This window comes from Lemur catta, chromosome 1, assembly GCF_020740605.2.
Source record: "Lemur catta isolate mLemCat1 chromosome 1, mLemCat1.pri, whole genome shotgun sequence".
Lineage (NCBI taxonomy): Eukaryota > Metazoa > Chordata > Mammalia > Primates > Lemuridae > Lemur > Lemur catta.
The window spans coordinates 143,666,311-143,684,985 of NC_059128.1; the positions used below are offsets into that span (position 1 = coordinate 143,666,311).

General features: G+C 36.8%; 1 protein-coding gene across 2 annotated transcripts in view; it reads right to left on the reverse strand.

The window, feature by feature from the left end:
• Positions 1 to 18,675, reverse strand: part of WDR48 (WD repeat domain 48) — a 46,439-nt gene that overhangs the window by 25,953 nt on the left and 1,811 nt on the right. The window contains exons 2-8 of one of the 2 annotated variants that reach the window (XM_045536421.1): positions 6,852 to 6,992; positions 4,441 to 4,519; positions 3,685 to 3,767; positions 3,436 to 3,565; positions 3,241 to 3,354; positions 1,378 to 1,466; positions 909 to 1,010 (exon numbers count right to left, since the gene is read on the reverse strand). In XM_045536421.1, coding sequence (XP_045392377.1) covers positions 909 to 1,010; positions 1,378 to 1,466; positions 3,241 to 3,354; positions 3,436 to 3,565; positions 3,685 to 3,767; positions 4,441 to 4,519; positions 6,852 to 6,992 — 738 coding nt within the window. The remainder of the gene's footprint in view (positions 1 to 908; positions 1,011 to 1,377; positions 1,467 to 3,240; positions 3,355 to 3,435; positions 3,566 to 3,684; positions 3,768 to 4,440; positions 4,520 to 6,851; positions 6,993 to 18,675) is intronic. The other variant, XM_045536413.1, reaches the window with a different exon arrangement.

Genomic DNA, 18,675 nt, shown 5'->3' on the forward strand with positions numbered 1-18,675 from the left:
TCCAAAGACCCCCAAAGGTATCTTCAAGCCTTTCTTCTCCTGGTTCGGAAAAGTGATCTCCTTCTTTTGGCTAGTTTTTCAAACCTCCCTTTCACCCCTGGAGATAAAGGTTTCTCTGATTCACGTGTGAGGCAGTTCTATGTCATAATTTCCACAGGAGTAACAGACTGATGGTTTTTCTCATCTCATCATCTTTCTACTTGTGCTTTTCTAACCCCATCACAGTCATTCCAGTTATCTCTGAACTTATCACTGCCTTCTGGGAAAAAAAAAAGGCTGGAGGAGGGAGGGGTATATGGTAGAAGTATATCTTTTCATAAAATGGTGCTCAGTTTTTTTTGCTTTCTATTATCTCCATTGATGACAAATTATTTTTCCACTGCTACAGAATAAACAGAATTGTGATTTATAATGTAAAAATTATGTAGCAACAGAGTTAATGAACATTACCAAAATGTTCTTCTTTGAAATGCTGTCTCTAAGCATTATGTTAGAAAACTAAACTTACAGAATGTATGTACACAGTCAACTGACAAAATCTGCCCCAAAGTCAAATCCACTGTGAGGAAATTTTCCACTTAATACACCGGCAAAAAGCATTTAATACCAAAGCCTCCTTATGCTTTACACAGGTAACATGAGCTATTTTAGCCCCTCTGAACAATAAATGCATATACTCATCTGCATTAGAATTATTCTAAGGAAGTTTCTTGTTTTGCCTTTATTTAAAAATGAATAGTTTTAAAATGTGGCTTATTATATGTGCAATTTAGTTTTAAAAGATTTAAAATTAGACCACAATTTATAATATATGTGGCTTTCACTTTAAATCAACCTATCCAATAGCATACAAAGTGGGAAAATTTCTGACAAGGTCAATAGGTAAATGTCCAAATGAAACTGCGTACCTGTGTGCCGTCTCTGTTCAACAGCAATGCTTTTACATTATCTGTGTGCCCTTTAAGCTTCATTAGTTTTGCACATGTTCTTGGATCCCATACCCTTAACACCTGCAAATTTTAACAGAATATCATGCAAACTGAATATATACATGATCAAATTTAAATAGATGACTTTCATAAGTCAAATGACAACCATTAAATTTTGAGAAGGAAATACTGCTTCTGCCAATGGATACTGTCTAAGGCTCTCAACCTTAGGGAAGAAGCCTTTCTAATGTCAAAAATGCACAGTCCCCCTCACCCTACTGTTGCTACACACCCACTAGTTATATAGTCATTTTTATTCAAATAAAACTTCTCTTTCAGCATCATCCATTAGGCAAAACTACTGTCTATATTTTTAAAAATTACATAGATCAAATTATTTTTGGTTTGTTTTCTAGTGTTCAAACACACTCTTTAAGCTCCCCCTTACCTTCTCAGTGGACCCTGATACAATGATTGTTCCCAGTTGATTCATGGCCAGGCTATAAATGGAATCTTTGTTCCCACTTAAAGAAGAAGCTATTGAGGATAAATGGAGCTAAATGTTAACAAAATCATCAGCCGTTTAGTAACTAGTCAGCAAAAACTGTAAGATTAATTATTCCATTTAGAAAATCTTATCTTTATGAGCACCCTAAGGAAAAGCAATCTACTTATAATGGAGATAATTCTGAACAATAGTGTCATTATCAAAATTTACATCTTCCTCGAATTTAAGTATATACAAGTGCTCAATAAATACCTGCTAAATTGATTTGTACTGTCATTTAAAAACAATCCACATAAGTAATGTATTTTCAAAGATATACATGTGCCAATATGAAAAAATGTTCAATCTCACTTCTTTTTCAAGGAAACACAAATCAAAACAAAAATACCATTTTCATACACCAAATCAGACAAAAAAGGTAATACTTAATTCTAAAAAGAGTACAGTAATATGGCATTCTCAATACATTACTTTTGGGAAGATATATTGGTACAACCTTTCTAGAAGGAAATCAATGTGTAGCAAAAATCATGTTCATGCCTTTTGATTCAGAACTCAGTATCACTGAAGTGAAGAAAGGTGCACATAGAACTGTCTATATGGTATGATCCTAATTTTACAATAAATAACTATACACAAACATACTGAAAGTTATGAGTAAAGGAGTTAACACATGTAGTGTTTAGAAAAATGCCTGCTTGTGTTAAGTATTCAATAAATGTTAGCTATTATTAGTGTTATTTCTATAATCATAACAAAAAACTTCTGTGATAGCTTCTCTAAACAATTCTAAGCAAGAGGTATCTATATGGTAGAATCTGTATCCACTAAGCCTGGTCTCTGACCCTGTAAGCATCTGCCTTTTTTTTTTTTTTTTTTGCTTTGTTCCCTCCCATTAGCATCTCTTTGAGGCAGGCCTTACATCTAGAGAGTTAGAGCCTAATGATGATGACAGCCCCCAGTAGGGACCAGCTGCTGAATCACTACGATAGTGTACACAGGTGAAGAATCAAGAACAAAGGAAGCATAGTGTTTAGACCTTTACATATTTCCTAGCAAACAGGGCAAAACAAAATTCAAGAGATTATAAATGCCAGTCTCCCAACTTGCCCTTCTTGACACATATCATATATTAGCAGAACTGTTTTATCTATCTCAATGTAAACACTACACAGAGTCATGACGAACTGGATCTATAATGTAAGGATCTAAATAATTTAGGCCCGTGTCTCTTTAATACAGACCTTCCAGGCCAGGCTTAGCCAAAAATGTGCTCCTAAGAGTACCTTCTGACACCTGGTATAGAGGACTCTAGTAAGCTGGGCCAAGCATGAGGCTGTATTTCAAGTCTAGACTCATGTGAGTTTGACTTGGTAGTCTGAGATCTCTTAGTTGATGAAGCATCCATGCTATTAACCTGCTGTGAATGTCTCTGAATCGCCTCTAGAAGCACCCTACCCTCCCTGGGCTCTTCTGGAATTGGCTTGATTCTTTAGGGCTAACTTGGGACTGAAGACCTTTTCTTTCTTTCCCTTGGGTATTTTCTGTCTTGGTCACTAACTCAAAAGCTTTTAATTATATAGTAACACTTTTAAAAATCAGAAAACTGCCTACTTTGTCAGGTAATCACCACCTCCTTCAATAATACCTGCTGAGTGTATGGATTTGGGCCAGGCAATGCTGTGGGAGATACAAAGTAGTGATAAGACAGACTCATCTACCCTGCAGGGACTTACACTTTTGCTAGGGAGCTAAGACATGCACATGTACAAAAAATAACCAGGTTACACCTGGAGAAGTTACCATTTTTAGACTGCAGTGAGGAACTAGCTCCTTGTTGTTCAATCATACTCTTGGGGGCTAGAACGCTGTAGGTAGAAGCACTCTCAAAATATGAACCACTGTCTCGATGCAAACCTATCAAAAATGTTTCATAAACCATTCTTTATTTATGTCAACTTGGATCACTTTCAAAGAAATTGTTTTCAAACACCTTACTTGTGACAGTGTTATTTGAGGCAGTCAATGCTGTTAGAGTATTCACATCCCAAAGGAATATTTGCCTGTCCAACCCAGCCGACGCTACCAGTTCTTTATCCTTGGCATATGCTAAGGCCTTTACATAATCCTGTAACAGAAAGGATATACTATGATCTACTCCATACTTCAGTAAGAAAATGAGCCACACAATGTACTGATATCCCAATATTACACTAAAAACACTGAGAACTGTATTAGTTGTTTTACCTTGTGTGTTCTTAATGTTGACATGCAAAATCCCTTGTGTGCATTCCATACTTTTACTGTCGTGTCAGAAGAAGCAGATATTACTAGAAGAGGCAAAGAATTAACAAATCCCTTAGTAGGGTCACTTATAACAACTTTGAAAACTCGTATCATATTAAAACAATGTAACATTATTTCAAACTAATGTTCTTTCTCTCTCACACACACTCCCATCCCTAAAAGCTCTCTCTAGAACCTACTGTATATTGCCTCATATTTTTTTTAAATAGGAAGGGCAATCTTTTTTAATGTTCTAGTTGAAGGCTCAACTAATTAGGTTGAGAAAAACTTCTCTAACTCAAACTATAAACCAAGAAATGGTTTATACAACAAAAGAGAGGTATTAATGGTTTATACAACAAAAGAACAAAAAGAGGTATTAATAAGGCTAAAAGAAGAATATATATCGTATGAGTCTATTTGTATACAGTTCAAATGCAGGAAAAACTAATCTATGGTGTTCAGAAGACAGGAGACCAGTTACCTTGGGGTAAGGGGTACCGATGGAAACAGTGGCACAAGGGGGCGTCTGGTAATATTCTGTTTGTTGACTTAGGTATTCACTTCATAAAATTTTATTGAACTGCAATCTCAAGGTGTGCCTGCTTTTCTGTATGTATGTTATATTTCAACAAAAAAGCTTATATAAAAAAATAAAAAATATATCAAATCGAATTAAAAATTTCCAGAAGCCCAATAATCCAAAGAAATACTCACATGTTTTCCCATTACAACAGAGTACGATGTCATTTACCCAATCGGTATGGTGTTCCATAGATGCTATATATGGATCTTGCTGAAATTAAAAGAAAAATTATAAAAGTTTATATTCGAGAATGAAAATATTACAAATTATAGATATGTTTAAATTCTTCAATTAATGTGACATATTGCTCAAAGGCATTAAAACTGACAACTGAATTTAGAGTAGAATTTTACCAAATAGATAATACTTCCAGATAACAGATATTAATAGTTTTGTTTCAGGATAGTTTTACTATTAATGAAAGTCTGGGTTTCTAGGATAAATGCTTCATTTTTATGCCTTGTGGTAATGGTAGTGAAGGCAACATACTCTAGGCCAGGCACTAAGTGCGACATGAAGTGCTACAGAAAGGGGTTTACTGGAAAGGACAGGACTTGATGGCACCTGCAGGCTGGAGGGATCTGAGTCAGTGGTGGTGAAGGCTCACAGCTGACAGCAGGGGCAGGAATGAGTCTGACGCGTGGTGAGCAGCCTGGCCTTACGGCAGAGGGAGATGAACACTTCTGCTTTTAGCTTTCTACTGCTGTTTTTTTACCTTTGGAGTTAAATGTTTTCCTCATGATATCTATAGTCCTTCAGAGAAGAAATGGAACCCAAGAGCTGAGGGAGTACTACCTGTGTAACCATTTCAATGAGGTAACTCGAGATTCTTTTACTCCTCTCATCTGGCTTAGTTACCAGGAGAGGCCTTTTTAAGAAGAGTATTTAGTCACATCTTACACCTAAAACAGGCAAGTTTGAGACATTTCATGGGCAAAAAGAATACCTCCTACATGTCTGTTTGAGAAATGCTATTTAATCTTGTTAGAGAACAAAGACCAGAAAAAAGATGTTTAGGGCAGGATAGGCAAATTTCCAGATTCTTCCAGGTTAGTTCTTATGTTTTCCTTAGTTTTAAATACTGTAAATTCCCAGAAAGACATTCCAATTCAAACAGAAGTATCAAAAAGCATTTTAAATACAAACATAAATAGTTGTCTTTACTTTCCATGCTTTTGACATTGGACCACCATTACTTCCATTGTCTAAAGAATTCAAAGCCCACTGGAATAAAGTCCACTTAAAGAAATGTTATCTAGCAACTATACAAAGTAGTGGTTCTTTTACTGCATTGAACATCAGACTTATAAAGACAAAGGCTTTTAAAAATACAAGATATGGCTGGGTGCAGTAACTCACACCTATAATCCCAACACCTTGGGAGATAGAGGCGGGAGGACTGCTTGAGTCCAAGAGTTTGAGAATGTAGCCATGAGCTATTATTGTGCCATCACACTCTAGCCTGGGTGGGCAACATAGCTATCTCTCTAAAAAAAGGTCTAGAGTCTAGATCATAACAATTGCCTTGAGGGATACTGTGAGAATTAAAATCATGTTGAACATAAAAATGCCAAGAGTGTCTGGCACATAGTTAGGAGCTCAATAAATGCTTCTTTTCCTTTCCTGAATCTTCTTTTCTATGTTATTCACAATACAGGTATTTAAACAAAATACCAAAAGAGGTCCTTCTCATTTGACTGGGCATTTGTTTCACATATATTTAAATCCTGTTTTCTGCTTGAGAAAGTAGACTTTATAGCACTGGCTCACATCTGTAATCCTAGCACTTCGTGAGGCCGAGGCAGGAGGACTGCTTGAGGCCAGGAGTTCAAGACCAGCCTGAGCAAGAGTGAGACCCTATCTCTACAAAAAAGTAGAAAAATTAGCTGGGTGTGGTGGCATGTGCCTATAGGCCCAGCTACCCGGGAGGCTGAGGCAGAGCATCACTTGAGCTCAGGAGTTTGAGGTTGTGGCCTGGGTGATAGAGTGAAAGTTTGCCTCACAAAAAAAAAAAAAGCAGACTTTAAAACTCCTGAAGAATGGGAACATATTGCCTTCACAAGTTTTATACCAACCATATTATCTAATAAGGCCTTATGGGTTTTATGGGGGCCCTAATCACTTTTAAATGAAGAAAAGCAAATATTTTTCAAAATTAAATGTAAAAGCATATTCAACCTTTTTTTAGTAGGGTCGCCAAGAGGCTTTTGGGGAACATATTTAAAACAAAAGAATAAATTGTTGAAAATAATCCCCCACCAGCCAAATCTCTTTGTTCCTTTGCAGCAGAAGAGCTCTTCCGGCATACCAAGTTTATGGAGTCCCCACGTTAGCTAAAACTTTCTGAAACTTTCCTAGGGATCGTTTTTCTCAGAGGTTTAGAGAATTCTGGTTGCAATGTCTTTATAGAGTGTACCAAATAACTCAGTACTCAAAGAGATCAAATCTGAAACTGTCAAAGGCATCCTATTAGACAGTGAAAACCATTTGTCTAAAATGTACAGAGTACAGATTTGAATTGTAAACTTAATCCCAGCCTTACCTTGTGCTGATTGACACTCCATATTCTTATGATGGAGTCTCGACCGGCTGTGAAAAGTCTATTCAGTGCTGGATCTAGCTGCAGGGCATTCACTCCATTTCGATTGTACTTCTCCACTTCATCTCGAATAACATAGGAAACCTGACAAATATGTCAAAATATTCTTTTTATGGAGTAACAAACCACGCAATAAAAAAAAAAGCAGTCTACTAGTGGCTAATCTGAAATTGAAAATCTTATGTTTTCAAATATAAAACTTATTTTTCAGTCCAATAAAATTCAATTTTTATTTTACTCTTTAAAGACTAAAGGGCTGAAGAGAAGGATGATATTAATGACAGCCTAGTCCAAGACGGGCAACTTTGCTGCTTAACTCCTGCAACTGCCTCCCAATTGGACTTCTCTCCTTCTCCTGTTTGTCTTTCATCCATTTTTCACAAGGCAGCTAGGGTACTCTGTTAAAAATATAAATTGTAATGTGTCTCACCTCTGCTCAAAAACCTCCAACTGCTGACTACTACTAGATTCATGATTTGATATGAACTCCTTAGCACGGCCTTGTTCACCTTTCTGGCCATTCACCTCTGCTCCAGTTCCTTACCCACACTGTGCTTCCAGACAATCACACGTGCTGGACGCCTCTCTTTGGAAGCTCCTCCTTCCACCTGTCTGGCTAACTTCTACTGCAACCTTCAGGTTTTTGTTTAAATGATGCTTTCTCAAAAAGGCCTTTCCTGATTTGTCAAGCAAAATGAGGTTTTGAGTTCCTATAACATACTAAACTTTTTCTTCAGGGTATTTTTCTCTACTTTGTTACTGTTGGTGACCTCTGTTGCTTATGAAAACACATGAAGATCAAAAAAAACAACTACAACTAAGAAAAAGTCAGTAAGCTGTGAGGCAGCCCAAAGCAAAACTTTTCTAATGTAATGAAATAACCATTTTAAAATATAATGGCAGAGTGGGGGAGAAGAACCAATTATAATAGCAATAAGAAAAAATACCCAGAAATACATTTCACGAGGAAGATATGTAACTGACAGGAACAGGTACACAAAAGAAAAACTGGAAGGAGACATGTCATATTGCAGCACAGGAAGATTCAAAATTGATAATTCTTTCCTAACTCTCTAAATTTAACCCAAATTTGGTGAGAATCCCACTGCAGTTCTTTCTAAAAGTTAACAGTATAATTTTTGTTGAATACCCAGACATTTTTAAAAATGAAGGTAACTGAGATGATATTCTTTAAAGATCTTAAAAGGTATTATAAAGCTACCAGAATTACACTGGAGTACCACAATAAGAATATATAAAAGGATCAATGGAATAAAATAAGATTTGGAAACATTTTCTATTACAATTTTTTAATCTTGATATAAATATAGTGTTTTAAATCAATGAGGACACAACTTATAATAAATTATCTAGCAGCACCTAGTGTTTCTATTAGTCAAAATTACATCCTTTCTCTACATCTGAAACCAAAATTAATTTTCATATGGATTAAAGATTGAAAAGTTTTTTTCTTTTCTTTTTTTTTTTGAGACCAGAGACTCCCTCTGTTGTCCCAGCTAGAGTGCAGTGGTGTCAGCCTCCCAGAGTGCTAGGATTACAGGTGTGAGCCACTGCACCCGGCCTAAAGATTGAAATTTAATAATCATAAAAATAATTTTTAAAAGACAGGTGAATATTTACATAGTTTTTAGAGAAGGCTCTTCTAACATAAGAAAGATGGTAATCTTTACAAAGGAAAAGAGCAATGGTAATCTTACCAAATATAGATCAAAACCTTTTGTATGTACAAGAATGTCTATGGCACTGTGGCATTCACAATAGGCAAAAAGGAGAAACGACCCAAATGTCCATCAATGGATGAAATGAATGAACAAAATGTGGTATACCCATATAATGGAATATTATTCAGCTATAAAATGAAGTACTGATACATGCTACAATATGGATGAACTTTGAAAACACTATGTTAAGTGAAAGAAGCCAGCTACAAAAGGTCATATATTTTATGATTCTATTTATGTGAAATGTTCAGAATAGGCAAATCAGTAGAAACAGAAAGTAGATTAATGGTTGCCAGAAGCTTGAAGGAGGGGGGAATGGAGAGCGACTGCTAATGGATATGGGATAATTAAAATGTTCTGGATTTAGGTGACCAAAGCACAACTTTGTGAATATACTAAAATCAATTAACTGTACCCTTTGAAATGTTATATTTTACAGTATGTGAATTTTCTCAATAAAGCTGTTATTTTTTAAAAAAGAAAACCCTCTGAGTGTCAAAAAGTAACATGAGCAAGATTAAAGGGCAAACATCTAACTAAGAAAATAATGAAATAAATATGAAATACATTTTACTCAACATAAAAAAATTCCTTATAAAACAATAAGCAAAAGTCAAATTTTCCAACAGAAGAGCAAAGATCATAAAGAGGAAATTTTTTAAAAAGAAAATGGCTGATAAACATAAATAACCAAAGATATGATAATATGAGATTATTTTATTTATCATACAAGAAAATTTTTAAAAAATAACTGACTTTTTTTCCCTGAGGTAAGTGAACACTTTCACATGTCACTGATAGAAGTAAAAATAATTACCTTTCTGGAAGACAACTTGTAAATATCTATTAAAAGCTTAAAATTCTTGAAAATGCTCTTTGAAATTCTACTTCAATGAATTTATCCTTCAAAAAGGGTCAGGGCCACAGACACAAATAGCTACAAGCATGTTGTCTTAAGTCAGTGTTTTGGGTGCAAGTAACTGTAACTGAGATCTATCTACTTAAACCAGCTTAAGTGTTTTGTTAATTTTTTTTTTTTTAAGGAAATTTTAACATAAGGATACAAGGGTATCTAACAGAGCCTAAGGACAGGAAATATAGTCATAGCTCTTAAGAGACATTTTTAAAATCAAATCATGACACTTCTCTGTGGAAACCTTCCAATGGCTTTTCATCAACTTTAAGTCCAAATTCCTTAAATACTTTGTTTGGTTCCAACTCTGCATCCTCACATACCCTGCAAACTGCACCCAGCTTTTTTTTTTTATGACAGTCACCCCAAACTCCTTTCTGTTCCTCAAACACATCAAGCTCTTTCCTATCCCAGGGCCTTCTCATTTACTGTTCCCTGTGCCAAGAAGATTCCCCACCCCTCCAACCCCCACAGCAGTATTCTTCCTCCAGCTTTTATCTTGTCTCACATGCCCTTACTCTTCAAGCCTTAGTAGAAAGGCTACCTTCTCTGAAAGGCCTTTCCTCAACCCATTTCCCTCACTGGCATTACCCTATCACTTACCCTACTTATTTGACAGTTCTTACCACACTTCGTATAATCTTTTTTGTTATATCATCTCCATTAGAATAAAAGCTCCAAGAAGGTAAGGAACTTGTCTGCCTTGTTCCTCCCACCACTGTATCCCCATTATAGTGTCTGGCATATAAAAGACATAACGTATTTGTTGCATGAATCGGATGCTGGAAAGCCATCAGGAACCAAGCTGGCTTCAATGTTAACTTCAGCCTCTCTCAATTGTTTTTTTTTTTCACTAGGGCTCCAAGGCTGCTTATCTGGAATACATTTCCATAACTGAGACTGTGTAGCATATCTAAATCTCAATATCCAGAATTCTGGGAGATTATCTGACTGGTCTGGTAGGCAAGAGTGAAAGAATATCATGATTGTCAGGGTTCTTATTCTAGGTAGAAAGTAATTCTTGGCAAAATAAGTCTGGGCCAACCTCCAGGGTATCTAATACAGATGTGTGATACACATAAAAAATGCAAAATAATCAGAAGTATCCTAGGATAAATTTTGGCACACACACCTATAAAAGAGAATACTATTCAATCATTAAAAATGCTGATGTAGATCTAGACTGATCAATATAGGAAGAAAGTCATCATATATTTTTAAGTGAAATATATGTGGTCCAACATAGCAGTATACAATAACAATTATTATAAAAATGTTTCAAAATGTTAAAGACATATTTTAAAATAAATACACAAGTTTGGAAGGATATACATATATAAAGCTACCAGTAGTTATTCCTGAGTGATGGGATTATGGTGATGTTCACTCATTCATGTCTTTTTTATGTGGTAAACGTTTTACAATGGGCATATATTAGTTTTCTGAATTTTATAATTTAATTTTTATCCAAGTAATTCTTGCCTGTATTTAGAAAATCAAATAGTACTGAAGATTGTAATGAAAAATAATCTCTTACTTCTTACAGCATAATGTTTAGGAAAAAAAAGTTAAAAAAAAAAAAAGCTATCTCCCTACTATCTAAGTAAAACTTCCCATACCCAGTTTTTATCCCTAAAGGTAATTAATTTAAACTCTTCATTGTTTCTACTGGATAGTCACTGCATTTCTCTAAATATCATGCTTATCTGACAACTTAGTCCTTTAGACATTACCAATTTACTCATGCTACTGTAGATTAGGATGTGGCTCTGAAATAACCCTCAATATTTCCTCCCTCTACTCTTCTAATACAGATATTTCATTATTTTGGGTTGAATAAATAATCTGTGCAACATTGTTGTGACTCTGTAAGACTATCTACTAAGTACTATATTATGGATACATTTCCTTCCTCAGAGAGCTTTTTGTTTTCCCGAGAGTGTCTTTCTTTCCTTCTTCAATGTTTTCCTCTACTTTAACTTCAATTTTCTTCAATTGTTGTATCACAGAACTCACCTACCCCCTCTTTTTACCATAAGGTTTCCCCCTTGGAACCCTCCATCTTCTCACTCCAGTCTGGGCTGGATGCCCCCTAGGTCTGCCTGGCACAGCTAACACCTTTGGTGCTCCCCTTTACTGTTTTTCTGGGTTAGAGCCATTGTTTCCTGAATTCTAATGCTGCCTTCTTCCTTTGTTCACTCTCCAGTTTTGCTGAAGTACATCCCCAGAATCATAAGAAAGTAACATCAGAAAAGGTACATAGGAGGTGACTTAGTCCTTGTATGCTAGAAAAGGTCCTTTTCCTCTACCTTTATACTTCTTGATTCAGCAGGATAAGGACGTCTACATACAAAAATCCCCTCAGCTTTTGAAGGCATTGCTCTAACTTCCTCTAGTGTCCAATGCTGCCACTGTAATCAGTGCCATTCTGCTCCATTCAACTTTGGAGCGACCCCATTTTCCTTCTCCTGTTCTTCCCAACCACTGTGCCACCCTCTTCGCCAAGCTTTTAGGAGCTTCTCTTTTGTTCTTGGTGTTAAGACATTTCTTGATTTGGTCCTTTTATCATTAATTTTGCGGTACATTTAGAAAGCCCTTTTAATCTAGAAACTTGTGGTACTTCAGCTCTGGGAAATTTTCTTGTGTCCATTATAAATAACCATCTGTTTTCTTTGCTCTTTCTTGAACTTCCATAAATCGGATGTTGGTACTTTGAAACTGATCCCTCATCTTTTGTGCATCCTATATTATCTATTTTTGTCCTTTTGTTTACTTTTGTAAGACTTCCTTTACTATTTTATAACTCTATTAGTTTTTTTTGTAGCCAATTATAGTATGATGGAAAAAACAGAGCCAGTATCTTCAAAAAGGAAATGGTTAAACTATGGTACCTCCATTCTATGTGGTCCTTAAGGAATGAAAATAAACTATATATAATGATAGGTTCAAAGACACATCACATTAAATGTCTGGCTACAGAAAGATAGAGGAAAACAGGATCTAATTCTTTCAACAAATATTGATTAAGCACCCACTAGTTGCCAGGCACTATTTTAAATGCTGAGGATACAACAGTAAGAACAAAAAAGTCTTCCTGGAGCTTACACTCTAGTTGAGGAAACAGCATAACCAGATGGGACAGTAAGTTAAGTGAAATATTAATATATTTTCCCAAGATACAGGCAAACAGAAGTAATGGAGATAAAGGAAAGATAAAAGTAGAAGGTGCTAGAGATAGAAACAATAACTGAGTGAATATGGTCATGGAAAAACTTCATTTATACAGCCAAGAGTACAGGCTAAGGCACAGAAGATGAGGATTCATATCAGACTATCTTGATTTGCTTTAGAAATGGGGGGAAAGTACTACATGAGCTTTGCAAGAGGATGAGAAGCCAGGCCTTTAGTAGGAAATATACATTTTGGAAAAGCCAATTAAAGGGACTCCAAGTGGGAGAAAAATAATAGGGTAGTCCCCTAGCCACAAGTATCCAGTTAAGTTACATTGTAAGCATTTATAGCTGGCTCAGCAAGCATTGTTTGATTAGTATCTCCAGCAACTATCTGGGAACCAAAACAAAGAAATCAGATGGTAAGAACTATCCACTGAACTTCTTGTGATCTGTCTCTACATTTCAAACTTAAATACTCCTCAAGTTATTGGTAGTGTGATAAGGTAGAAACAATCGAGAGAGAAACTTATCTTTCCTCGATCATTTTATTTGAAGGTAATCAGATTGGTTTTCTACTGCTGATGTAAAAAATTACAACTTTAATGACTTAAACAACTCCCATTTATTATTTCAGTTCTGAAGGTTAGAAGTCCGGGCTGGGCTTAAGTGGGTCCTCTGCTTAGGGTCTTTTTTTTTTTTTTGGTTTCACTACCTGGGAAGATTTATTTCAGGGCCAAGTTAGCAGGTATACATGTGAATTCCTGGCAAGGAAGACTGTACTACAAAGAATGTCAGTAATTTTTAGGTAATTTATGTCCAATTGGGTTAGCCTCAAATCAACACAAGCTTTAAAGACATCATACATAAAAAGTGCCCTCTGCTTAGGGTCTTGCAGTCCCAAACTGACAAGAGTCAGCAGGTCTGTGCTCCTTACTAGAGGCTCTAGGATAGAGTCTGCCTCCAAATCCATTCAGGTTATTGGTCAAATCCAGTTCCTTGAGGTTGTAGGCCTGAGGTCCCTGTTTTGTTTCCTTGATGCCTGTCAGCCAAGAGTCTGTCTTTGCTCCCAGAGGGGGTCTGCATTCCTTCTCATGCTTTCCAGTGGTCCTCTCCTGCCATGAACGGTTGAGCTCCTTTCACAACTGAAATCTCTCACCATTCACAATCTCTTACACTTAATGCCTCTAGCTTGAGAAAGTCCTCTGTTTTTAAGGCCTTATATGATTAGAATGGGCCCATAGGGATAATCCTATTTTAAAATCTGTAACCTTATTACAGCTGCAAAATCCTTTTTATCATGTAACATAACATATTCACAAGTTCCAGGGATTAGGGCATGAACATTTTTAGGAGGACTTCATTCTGCTTACCACAGTAACAAAACAATTTTTTATATGAAAACAAATGTGGATATATTATGGAATAAGTATAAAATAAGCACAAAATTCACTTAAAAACAAAAGATAAGACAGACTTCAAAGCCTATCAGGCTCACAAAGGGGACACTCTGGGCTATTCCCCCAGGCTCCTTCAGGATGTGCATTACCTCATCTCCACTTTGATGTCTAATAGACAACTTAACCAGAACAAGTCCAAAACTGAGCTCCTGATAGTCCTCTCCAAACTAAATTTTCTTGCAGTATTCCCTATCTCAGTTACAAGCAACTCCATTGTTCAAGTTGCTCAGGCCCAAAACCTTGGTGCCATTCTTACTTCTCTCTCATTTCACATCCTGCTAGCAAGCCTGTTAGCCTGACCTTCAAGACTCATCCAGAATTCAACCACTTCTCACCACGCTGGTTGGAATGACTATCACATAGCATCTGGATTTTTAAAATAGCTTTCTACTTGGTCTCCCTGCTCTGCCCTGCAGTCTGTTCTGAATAAAGCAGCCAGGCAGATCCTATTAAAACCCATATAAAACATGCCTTACCTCAAAATCTATCAACTACTTCCCATCTCATTCAGAGCTTACTATGACTTGTAAGGCCCTATATGATCTGGCCTGCAGTCACCTGTCTGATTTCATTTTCTGCTCCTCTTTACTCACTCATCATATGTCAGCCACAAAGGCTTCTTCATTATTCCACAAAGAGGCAAGGCACATTTCCACCTCAGGACCTTTGCATTTGATATCCTCACTGGAATGCTCTTCCCCCAGATGCCTCTGTGGCTATCATTTCCTTCAATCAGATCCTTACTCAAAAGCCAGCTTCTCAGCAAGGCCTTCTCTGGTCACCATAACTGAAATTTCACTTCCCCCTTTTCTATCATCATCTAACCATTTTTAATCTTTAAAGCCTATTTCCCCTCAACATTTTATTATTAAAAATTTCAGACTCATACAAAAGTTGGAAGAATTATACAGCCAACAGCCCTATACCCACCACATTATTCTTTTACAGTCAATTAACATTTTTGTTTTTTTTAACATTTTCTGTATTTGCTTTATTGCACACTTACCCATTCATTTGATTCATCTTATTTTTTGATGTCTTTCAAAATAAATTGCACATCATCAATCACACTTCCTCTTAAATACTTCAGCATGTATATCATTAACTAGAGTTACATGTTTATATTAGTTCTTTTAAGGTAAAATTTGTATACAGTCAAATATACAAATCTGAAGTATACCACAGATACTTCAGAATATGAATACATCTGTGTAATACAACCCCCTACCAAGATATACAGAACATTATCACCACCCTAAAAAGTTCCTTCATTCTCTTCCCAATCTCCACACCCCACCCCCAGGCAATCTAGATCTGACTTTTTTCACCATAGATTAGTTCTGTCCTACAACATCCTGTAAACCTGAGGTTGCCAACCCCCATGCTTCAGACCAGTACCGGTGTGGTATGTGGCCTGTTAGGAACCAGGCTGCATAGCAGGAGGTGAGCCGTGGGCAAGTGAGCAAATCTTCATCTGTATTTACAGCTGCTCCCCATCGCTTGCCACCCCCCACCTCCAGTCCATGGAAAAACTGTCTTCCATGAAACCAGTCCCTGGTGCCAAAAAAATTGGAGACCACTGCTATAAATGGAGTCACACAGCTCTTTTATGTAAAACTACTTCTAGCTATCAGGCTAGTTTAGTCCGCTCCAAGAAAATCTGGCTAAATATCAATAATTCCCACATTTGTTTTTCCTGTCCAATCTTGTGAACCATGAGTTTCTGCTCATAACTATATTTCAATAATATTGATTTTTAAAAGTATTGTAAAAAGTAGCCTTGCAATAAAACTAGGATACTTTCAAACCAACCTTCTTTTAAACCAGGAGTTAGCAAAAAAAACCCGCCTATGGGCCAAATTAAGCCCAAAGCCTGTTTTTGTAAACTAATGTTATTGGAACAGAGCCATACCTATTCATTCAGGTATTGTCTATGGTTGGTTTTAAGCTGTAATGGCAGAACTGAATGCTAAGGACACTGACTTGAGTGGTTATAACACTGAAGAATAACCTGTAAACCCTAATATTTATTATTTGACCCTTTACAGAAAAAGTTTGCTGACACCTGTTCCAACAGATGTCAAACAGGCATATTTTTTATTACCCATCCTAACACAAAAAGTGACTCACCTTGGACATATGGCTAAGTATTTGGCAGCATTCTACTTCCTTAAAAAAGTCTCAAAGATTAAATCATCAACCCAGATCAAAATCAGAAGTAAAGACCACTTTGAGCTTTGAAAGGACTAAATATTTGGCAGGGAAAGGGAGTAAGTAGTGGTAGAATAAACATTTGTTGGTTGCCTCCCCATTCCCTACCTCTGCTCCCAAAATTTCTCTCAAGGCAAACAAATCCTAGCAGAACATATACTGGGGCTACTTCAGAAACTCCCTGCTATATTAGATAGTGTGGTGAAAGGATATGAGGTCTGGGGCAAGTGCAGTCACCATGCCACTGAGAGGGAAGCCCTGGAACTGGGGTTTGGGAATAGAGGACCACTTGTATGCAGCCCATGGTAAAGCTGACTTTACATCACTTCTTAGCGTAGAGAGTCATGGTGAGCCTGCTGGATAAAGACTTGCATGAATCTAGCACTAACTCTTGAGTTTTCATTTCCATAAGCCAATACATGTCCTTTATTATGTGAGCCTGGTTAAGCTGAATTTGGGGACATTTCCAGCCTAAAGAATCCTATTGTTATGGAAGCCCAAGTACTTATATTCTTGAATCAAGTGAAGGAAGACCATAACAGGAGGAAAGTTGGAGGCAGAGAGAGCCAATTAACAAACTCAGGTTGCTGGAAAATTGTAGCACTAAGGGACCACCCGGGACTGAAAAGACTTGCTTTGAAATCCTGATTACCAGGAACAAAGCTGAATCATATCTGAATTCAAATATTTGACTGTTTGATGTTTCTGACAATTACAAATCCATCCCTTCCCCCTCATACCTCCAGTTTCCTTAGAAGCTAAAGATGCTAGGACGTGCTCATTTTTCATTATGTCTTTAATTAATAAGCAGTATGTTTGGACCCACTGATTATTTTAGCACTATGGTAAGTCTCAAGGGTTCATCTTGGCCTACAACTTGACAATGGAGCAGAGGGCAACTGTCTCTTGGTCCAAGACATAGACATTCAAGAGGCAAAATATATTTACTCCCCCAAGTATCCATTATAAACTTTTTCCAAAATGGAAGGTTTTACTTATAAAAGCAAATAATGTAAAAATTTCCTTTCAAAAATATAAAGGTACATATATATATATATATATATGTATTTTTTTTTTTTTTTTTGAGACAGAGTGTCACTTTGTTGCCCTGGCTAGAGTGAGTGCCGTGGCGTCAGCCTAGCTGACAGCAACCTCAAACTCCTGGGCTTAAGCAATCCTACTGCCTCAGCCTCCCCAGTAGCTGGGACTACAGGCATGCGCCACCATGCCCAGCTAATTTTTTCTATATGTATTTTAGTTGGCCAGCTAATTTCTATTTTTAGTAGACACGGGGTCTCGCTCTTGCTCAGGCTGGTCTCGAACTCCTGACCTCGAGTGATCCACCCGCCTCGGCCTCCCAGAGTGCTAGGATTACAGGCGAGAGCCACTGCGCCTGGCAAGGTACATATATTTTAAAGTTAAAGATATCCTATGTCCTGTTTCACTCATGATCACATAATTTAATCCCAAAGGGATAAATAATCACTGTAACTATCCTTCCAGACTTAAAATGCATTATTTCCTTTGTGGAAATGGTGCCATATTATGTTGACTTGCTTTTTTGACTTCTGGACACATTTACTTTTTATAATACAGATCTAGCTTGCCTTTTTAACAACTGCAAATTAGTCCACTGCATGAATGGACTGTAACTTGTCTAACAATTTAGATTATTAGACATTTAGATTTCCAATTATGGATATTTAGGTATTGTGTTTCACAATGACAACATTCCTACAACAAATGCCATTGTGCCAATAGAGATACATGCATACATACTTCGTAGAATAAATTTTTAGGTAAGGAATGCTAGGTCAAAAAGAATGCTTATTTAAAATTTTGACTAAGCAAGACACAAAACAGTTGATATGATGGCTCTATTTATACTAAAAAAATCATGCAAGTCAGGTATACAAACAGGAAGAGGTTTAGAACAGTGGTTCTCAACCTGTGGCAATTTTGCCCTTGAGGGGACATTTGAAAATGTCTAGAGACATTTTTGGTTGTCACCAACTGGGAAGGCGTTACTACATCTAGTGGGTAGCAACCAGGTAGAAGCCAAAGCATAGAACAGCCCCCGCCCTCTGACAAATGAAGAATTACCCAGCCTAAAATGTTAACAGTGCTCAGGTTGAGAAGCCCTGTTCTAGCATTATATATCACACTGCCCACAGTAGCTTTCTTTGAAAAGTGGAGGACAACTGTAATTTATACTTTTGTACTGTTTGTGGGTTTTTGTTTGCAACAAACACGCATGCACTAGTTTAAAAC